General features: G+C 37.9%; 1 protein-coding gene across 1 annotated transcript in view; it reads right to left on the reverse strand.

The window, feature by feature from the left end:
• Positions 1-3468: 3468 nt before the first annotated feature.
• LOC106519273 (TGF-beta receptor type-2) overlaps positions 3469-8808 on the reverse strand; it is a gene marked incomplete at its 5' end in the record, with an annotated part of 34869 nt that continues 29529 nt past the window's right edge. Inside the window, 2 exon segments of the mRNA XM_014010858.1 lie at positions 3469-4429; positions 6379-6506. Coding sequence (XP_013866312.1) covers positions 4169-4429; positions 6379-6506 — 389 coding nt within the window.

Consider the following 8808-nt stretch of genomic DNA (forward strand, 5'->3'; position numbering starts at 1 on the left):
TTGGCGTCACATAAACATAAAATAGTGTTAGTGTTAAAATATAGTGTTAAAAGTAACACCAGCCAGTGTTCAATACTCAACAATACTGGGTGTCACATTAACATTTCAACAGTGTTAAAATATAGTGTTAAAATTAACACCAGAGTGTTATTATTAACAAAGGAAATTATGGTGTTAAAAAGGTTAACAAACAACACATGGTGTCAATGCACCATTAACGTGAGAGTAAATTTAATACTCAGACTTAATATCAAACTTTTTGTAGTGTTGCATTAACACTGCTCAGTAGTTAGTAGAAAAATATAATGGAGTCACTCCTCACACACCAGGACAAACCTCTCACTCAGGGTGTCAATTTTTGCCCAATAACACAAGCTTAAACTTGAACAACTTGATCAAACTGAACAAGAAAACTAACCAGAACAACAATTTTTTTACTCTCATGGGCTTCTTTAATGGTCACAAACATGCAAACACATATTTTCTACAAGATTACCCAGCATTCCTTGCTGAGAAAATACTGATTTGGCTGACACGAGGTGGAAGAGGGCGGGGCGTTTCAGAGTACTTCTTTCAACACTGCATGGTGATATATAACAACACTGTTTAGTGTTATATAAGACTTAACTGTGGGCGGAGCTTATTTAACACTGTCCAGTGTTGAGACAACACTGAGGAAATCAACACTGTGAATTAACACCAACACTGGGTATCAGTTTTCTTAGAAAGTGTTAAAATAACACTATGGGGTGTTAAATCAACACCCAAAAGTTTAACACTGAAATTTTAGAACTCCTGTTTTTGCTGTTTAAATTGTCCCTGCAGGTGTGAGTGAGAGGGGGAGTGATCGTCCTGTGACAGAAACTGATGGAGACAACTGTTTCAACCAAAGAAGTAAAGATAAGAGACTGATGATGTCAGAGTAAAGGGGGTGAAATACACGCTGCACTTTTCAGACTTGTAAAAACATTTTTGAAACCTGAGCATCATTTTTACACCACTGTGTGTTGCTCTAACACATGAAAACCCTAAAAAATGTTTTAGTTTGTTGTTGTAAAAAGACTAAATCTGAAAAGCACAAGACTTGTGAACAGGTCAGAAGGCATCAGTGACTAATTTAAGCTCTGAGCAGCAGCTTTTATATGTTCAGGCTCAAATACAGAAGCAGAGCTTTACTTTGAAAATCCATTGAAGCCTTAAAGAAAACGAATAGTCGGATTGCCTGGGTTTTATCCATTGAATTGAATATATATATATATTTTACCATATACTAACCATGAGAGGAACTACAGGATGGACTAAAAAAACACTAGAAAACAGTAAATGTTTCAGTGTTTACACCTTGAAGGGAAACTTCAAACTGTAACTTGGTTGCCCACATTCGTTGATGTCATCCAGAGTGGGTGGAACATTAAGCTATGACCACATGTTCACTGTCTCTTCCTCACAGGTGCATCGCGACTGGAAACACCAACTTTGGAGCAAACACAGAAACTGCCACAGAATCTATAAAAGAGAAGAGAGGGAACCACAACTTGATGTTTGAGTGTGATGAGGGTCGGTTATGTAACAAATGCACCAACAAAGATGGAAAGAGCCGAGGGAAAACTGGAAAGCAGTGAGGAGAGGGTCAGCGGCACGTGGAACATTTAGACAAATTACACACTTTGCTTACTTTGAAGTTGAAAAAAGAACAAGGGCCTTGTCCGCTCTGAAAGTGCGCTGTGGACCAGAGAGGCTCACTGCAGAGTTCGCTGGCCACAGACATCAGAGAAATGTTGGGCGGAGAATCAAAGCAGCAAAAACAAAACTTTTCTGCATGGTGGTTAGATTCTGTTTTGGGATCGTGTGCGAGCGAGTGGCTCTGCAATTATAGAACAAAAAGAGGGAAAAAATAGATGCCAGACTGAGAAAAGCCTCCTCACAACATCAAACAGYATACGATGCAAAATTCTGTCCTTTAATGTCTGAAATTTAAGGTTTTTATGGCAAAGGCCATTTCTGCTCTACAATCAATAAAACTTTACTCTCAAGAAACAAGACACCTGGATTTGCACACGTCAGCCTCACATATTTTACAAAACAAGCACATTTATCTGTTTTACATACAAAAAGTTATCAAATGTTTCKATTTCTTGCTGTTTTAAAACCTTTCAAATAAACACACTGATAACAAAACTAATAAAACACATCCACCAAGTGATTCAGTACAGTCACTCACCTAACAAGAAAAAGGTTCMAAATTAAAAACAAGTGCTCATGAAATGCTTTCTGCTTGAATATAAAATTTTATTTATTCAGTTTGTTTAAAACAACTGCCACCGGCCAAAGTGCTAAATAATGAACAGTAACAAGATAATACTGAATACAACCTAGAAAGCAAAATTTGTGCGAATCAACATTGAAATATGGGCATGATACTGAATTCATATTGAAATTATACAAAAAGAGGTCGGTGACTTACTTGTTGAAACAAATATAGCGTATCTGATACTATATCAATGTTGATTCAACATTGACTAGACATTGGCATTTCATTCAAATACAAAATCAATGAAAATATGATTACACATAAAATAAAATCATTTAAATATCAGAAAATATCCTATACTAGGATCTTTCACAGTTGTGTATACGGAGGACATCCTGTACTGGGATCTGTTACAGATGAAATCTCCCCGTATAACTCTGGAAACATTTAGGATATGTGGCAGATACGTAAACTTGCATACTGTTGGATCTCCTCAGATATTAGGCCTGTTTGTCCAATGTGTGTTTTGTTACTAGTTAGTCCCTCTCCTCTRCAGTATAAAGACTGTGGGACTCATAGACTCTGGATCCGTCTGACACAGACCTTTTCTCCACGTCCTCTTAGCTAACATAGCTAATACAAGCACGGTCAGTCAGTGGATGCTTCCTTTATTAAGATCCAACTCTGCAACCGTGTAACATAGTGTCAAACTTCACAGGTGGACTCATAGATCAACAATGTTTCCTATTAATTTAATAATTTTCACCATTTTTTGTTTCTTGCTGCTTTCTTCTGGTAGTTTCAATTTTTTTTAACTTTTAAGCTACTTTTTTTATACTATTTTCTGCAAATTTTAGCTAAATTTCTGCTCTGTTCAGTCYTTTTAGCTTTTTTCTTTGCTTTTGTTTTCCTACTTTTACCAAAAGTCAGCTGTTCACATTTATCCCACATTAMGCTATTGAACATTTTCAGCCTAATTTCAGCAGCTTTTAGCAAAATATCTTTAGTTTTAACCATTCACATTGCATTTTCATAGGAAATGCAAATCACTAGTTACTGTAGTTGTTTTTTTCTTTTATAGTTAACTGATAACAAATTATCCAGACAGAAAAAAAAACCCAAACATCTTCAGTCAATCATTTTTTAAAATGAAAAATCATGTCAGTCATTTTTAAAATAAAAAACATCTTTTTATATGAACCAAAGAATGAATGGAATGAATATACAGAAATATTTTTATTGTATAAATGATTTACAATATTTTACATATGACACATGTTTCAAGGCAGGGTGAAAGTTCTTTGGCACAGCTTATTGACAAAACAACAAGACACAAAGTCTTTGAATCTGCGTTCAGATTTAGTTTCCCTTTTTGGTTGATCTATTGTTGTAAACTGTCCATTAGGCACAAATGAATGCGCTTGTTTATTTGGTGAACAATGTTAACATACTGGTGAGTCTGAACAAAACCAACACATTCAGYCACAAAGAAACACTGACCTGTTTTCCTATAATAAACTGCCATTAATGATGGAGTCATTAGACATTTTGGCTCAAATTTGAACATGAAGGCACTTTCAGGTCAAAGCATGTTAGGATACAGAAAAACATAAAAAGAATAAACCTCTGTAATGCATAAGTATGTCATAATAAAGTGCACATCAAACATATTTGGTTTAATTCTTATTGCTCTCGAGTCTCGTATCAAGATATTTTTAGGAGGAAAGCCTGCAGATTCCAGACTCAGACCAGGTTTTCCAGTTTCTTGGTTGTTTCTTTTTGGCTCTGAGCTTCTACAGTTTTAAAGTGAAGAAGTCCGACAGTCCCGTTTGGTTTTTGCTGMGTTATGAGTCATGAAGATGTAGCCCCATCAGACCAGAGCAGGAGCTTCTGTGGAAACGGGCTTTACGTCTCGTCTCACTTCTTGTCGCTCATGGAGCTGTCCACAGCTATGATGCTCTGAATTTGACTGATTTTCACCTCCTCCACCGGGATGTCCACCGCGATTGGTCTCTTTAGCTCCTCCAGGATCTTTTCCGCTGAGGAGCTCCGGCTGGACAGTTTGTCGAGCTCATCCTCCAATTCAGCGAGACGCTCAGCGACGCAGTGGGCCGTGAGGCGGGCTTCAGGGTCATGGTCCCAACACTCCTTCATGGTGGCACAGATCACTGCAACTCCCTGCAGTGAAAGGAAATGAGGGCAGATTAGAGATTCAGGATAATTTATTTAATCCTTTTCATGTGACCTTACTGATTTTCACAAAAATATGGGAGATATTGCTTTTTACCTGTGTTTGTTTGGTGGTCTGCAAGCAAAAATACCACACAAATCACTTTGTCTGCCACAGCCCACTACACACATAAATGACCAGCCCTAGGATATTCAATTAGTTACCACCATTKCAAATTTTAGCTCAATATGTCTAAAAAGGACAGACTTATGGCCATTTATAAGTAGCTATGGCTGCCATCTTGTATGTTTGATTCAGTATGTGATGGGAATAGTTCTCAAATACCACCACACAAAATTAGCATAATATTTATAAAAAATGTTGCCACTAAAAATAATGCCACATATCCCAGGACCGAGCCGGRCATTTTGATGTAACATTTATGTGGGTACACTTTGTCGCTTGGTGTGCATTAAAGGCAAATAAAGAAAGCTATAAAGTATAGAGACTGTTTTCGAGGTGGAATAGGTGCCACAGTACAAAAGTATGGACTGCATTTCTTTATTCCTATGCTTTTGTAATGGCAGTCTCCATTCTAAACACCAGCAATGAATGGTTATTTATCTAATGAAGKCAGCAGACTGCGTCCTGATCTCCCATGCTAATCCATTTTGTTAAAGATGGCCGCCGCGGCTAATCCACCTTTYCCATCATCAAAATGTTTCTAGCTCCATAAATTTGACAGATGTTGAGCTAAAACTTGATGTTTTAGTAGCTGGGACATATTTACAACACATACTCTGACATGTTGCAGCATGGCCTGACTTGTTTTGAGAGCTGATTAATCAAGCAACATTTCTTTATAGAGCTCTTTTCAATAACCAAAAAGTGCACAAAGTTCTTCACAGAGCAAAAGTTAAAAACAAACCATAACAACAATACAAATGGCACCAGCACTGCCTAAACAAAAAAAAAGTAAAAAAACAACAACATTCAGATCAGTGATGGAGCACAAGTCCTAAGGAAGCAACAGTCTGAGTGCAGCGACCCAAATGGTTCGGTCCCCCTTATGTTTGTGTATATATATTAGGACTAACAGTGAGGAGGTATGAGTTGGTCTAAGGATCCTCTCATGGTCACAAAAACCTTCTAGATCAGATAAATAAGGTGAGGTCAGACCATTAGGAGCTTTAAAAGTGAAAAAAAAAAAGTCAAGAACTGAATGGAAACTAAAAGAAAATAAGATGGTTGTAATGAACAGATGGCTACAACTCTGACATTTCACAACCTAAATAATGTGAGTTTAAAACTGAGAAGCAGCCCATGATGTGAATAAGACCTTTGTATGATTTGTTAATAAAAAAAATGTTGCTGACCAGTTTATGTTTGAGTCTAATTGTTACTGCTGTGATACTTTATATTCTGTAAAAAAAAAATCCATGCTTCAGAGAAATGCTGCTTTATCTGTGGCTAGATTAAAGAMGTTTTATTTTTCTTCCACAAACATGTGAGCATTGAGTTCTGGAGGTATGGTGATCCACTTTGTGGCTGAAGCAGAAATAAATCTTTGAACCCGCTGGCTAAGGTCCAAGCAGTGACACAGTTGATGATCAGATTGTTAACCTCTGACGTTGAGGAAGTATGCCAGSCTGTTTACCTTCATGTAGGCGGAGCCTGATCGGACCTGAGGTCAGAACTGTTCACGCTCCAGACTAATGGAAACCAGAACATTTCTGCTGAAAATACATGCGGAAATGTTTATACAAATGGTGCCAGAAAAACTTTATATAATACAGGCTATCAAAATAGAGTGGATAATTTCCTAGAAATGAGTTTGTAATTGTGTGTGTGTGTTCACGCTTCAGGATTATCATGAAGACTCTACTGCTCTGTAACCTGTTTACAGCACCTTATATTGTGTGTTTCTTGCAGCGTGCGGCCTGTGTGCGTGTCTGACCTGGTGTCTGAGCCAGCTGTCGAGGATCTCCGGCCTCCCTCGATCTCGCAGCACGCTGTCCTTCATGCTCTCCACACAGGGGTGCTCTCGTTCTTTAGAGCCAAAAGCCGGCTCGTAGTCCTTCACCTCTGAAAGCCACAAACAAACGCAGCCGTCGGCTCAGGTCATGCTAAATCAAGTCACCCTTTCTAATTCGACCTTGATGTAAACGTGCACAATGACAGCTCAGATAAATAAAAACAATCGAAATAGAACAAAGAGTTAAAGCAGTGCAACAAGTGGTCCTTTGTGGTAACATGATGGYAAAAAAAAGTCAGCTGTATTGTAGTCATTTCCTTTCGAACCTACTGAGCTGGTATTTCCAAACAGATTTTATAGATTGGCACCATTATTGCTGACAGTGGGAAATAAAATGCAGTTTATGCTGCCAAACATGGGAAAAGATCTGTGCTGAAAAAAAKKKCAACAACCTTTACAGCTGCTTTCAGGTAATTAGTCACGCCACAGCACAAAAATTACAATCTATATGTTTTTCTAAGCTCTTTGTTGAAATGGACTAAAAGAAGGAAAGAAAGCTTCTGGCTGAAATAATAACATACTTGAAAACAAAGTTCCAGATCCGGACCTCATGAAATCAAACTCACAACAGCTGAAGGCTGTTTTAGGCACCGAGGAAAAGAACCTCACAGCTGCTGTGAAACAAGACACGTAAACTTATCTTTATTTACAAATGGAAGTCTGACAAATATGCACAAATATAAAAAAACATCACTCCTTGTGTGTCTCATTTTGTACCCAGAAGTGAAAATTTTGCTCCAGTTTGCACCTTCTGCATGTTTTCCTGCATTAATACAATCCTGCAGATATTTACGGGTGCATCATTATAAGCACCAGCTTCTCCTGTTGAAGCTCTGCTTTATTTATCAGTGAAATACGATCACTTATAATTACAGTAATGCGCTTCTTTTATTGGTTTTTTTCCCATGACAGAGATAAGCTTACATTAAATCATCTACATCAGGGCATGCAGGACTCAGTCATGGTGGATAAACTCTCAGGAACAGATGCTGCTTGTAGGAAATACAGTGAAAGCACAACTTGTGATTTCAAGAAAATCTTCTGATACACAAACGCTTGTTGAAGAAAAGAAAGTCATTTTTGGTTGTTTTTATATGTGTGTTTTGGGTCATTATCCTGCTGAATGAGGAATGAACCARGACTGAGACTTTCAGATTTCTTTCCAGAATGCCTTGATAGTCTTGAGATTTCATTATAACCTGCATAAATGTAACACACCCTGTGTTGCGTGCAGTAAATACTTAAATTTCTTCTGTCCTGATCCAGGATTAATCAGAAAACTTTTAGGTCTACAGCCTTGTCATCTGGTCTCCAAGTCAGTCTGTAGTCAATACTGTCTCATGTGGAGACATCATTACTCTCTTCAAGTCTTACCTAGTTTATTTAAATGAAATATTTCAGGAACTATCCTGTCTGTCCTCTAACAGCCGAGTGTCAGAAGTAAAACTAATTTAGTTTTTCCTCTACTGAAAGGGTCAGACAGCACAAAGTTAGAGTCATTTTAAACTGATTTAAAAATACCAGTTTAGACATGTAAAGTCTAACTTTCTATGATCTGTTTAAACTTTGAGCGATGTTTCTGTTCTAAACTGTGCCTGAGCTGTGGAGCTGCAGAAAAGGCTACTTTTTATCATTCGTTTTGCCAAAATCCCATTGCTGTTTTTGGAAAGTTTTTCTGCTTTTCATTGCAGTTTTTACTCATGTTGTACCATTTGCTGCTACCTAAAGTCAGAACACTATTTCCAGAAGAGCCACATGTTTTATTGTATTTTTTGTGAGGATTTTACCAAAGCTGTGAGAGAAGACGTAAATCTGAAAATGTGATGGAAACAATGAGCAAAGTAAGAGTGTTTCTATTTTTCTGAGTTGGTCCCCCTAATTAGATGTTAAATGTAATTTAGAAAACTCCCAGGAAATAAGAGTTATATTGTTCCATAAAAAGCGGCCTTGATCAGAGATTACAGATCTGTAACGCTGTTCTCTTAAACCCTTTTAGTTTCAGCTGGATTTGTATAAAATGATAAAGCCTTTCCCAGATTTCATCCGACAAGTCGGATCCCCACTGCTCTGTCCTCAGATAGGAAGTGAGGAAGTCGGGGCTGAATCCCCAGTCAGGAAGTCAGAGGCCCAGTTTTGGGACTATGTGCAGAAAAGCTGACTCTACAGGCTTACACTTCCTGTTCTGACATGTGGAACTTCCCTCATCTTCAGTCCCACCCTGGCTCAGCCCAGACCGCTACAGGTTAATTATTCTCCAGCTGATAATGTCCAGCAGGATTTGGCTGTTTAGATCTCGTGCAGCTGGTGGGTACAGACATGACAGAATAAAGAGATTTAAAAACAAATATTATA

Source organism: Austrofundulus limnaeus, unplaced genomic scaffold (assembly GCF_001266775.1).
Source record: "Austrofundulus limnaeus strain Quisiro unplaced genomic scaffold, Austrofundulus_limnaeus-1.0 Scaffold74, whole genome shotgun sequence".
NCBI lineage: Eukaryota > Metazoa > Chordata > Actinopteri > Cyprinodontiformes > Rivulidae > Austrofundulus > Austrofundulus limnaeus.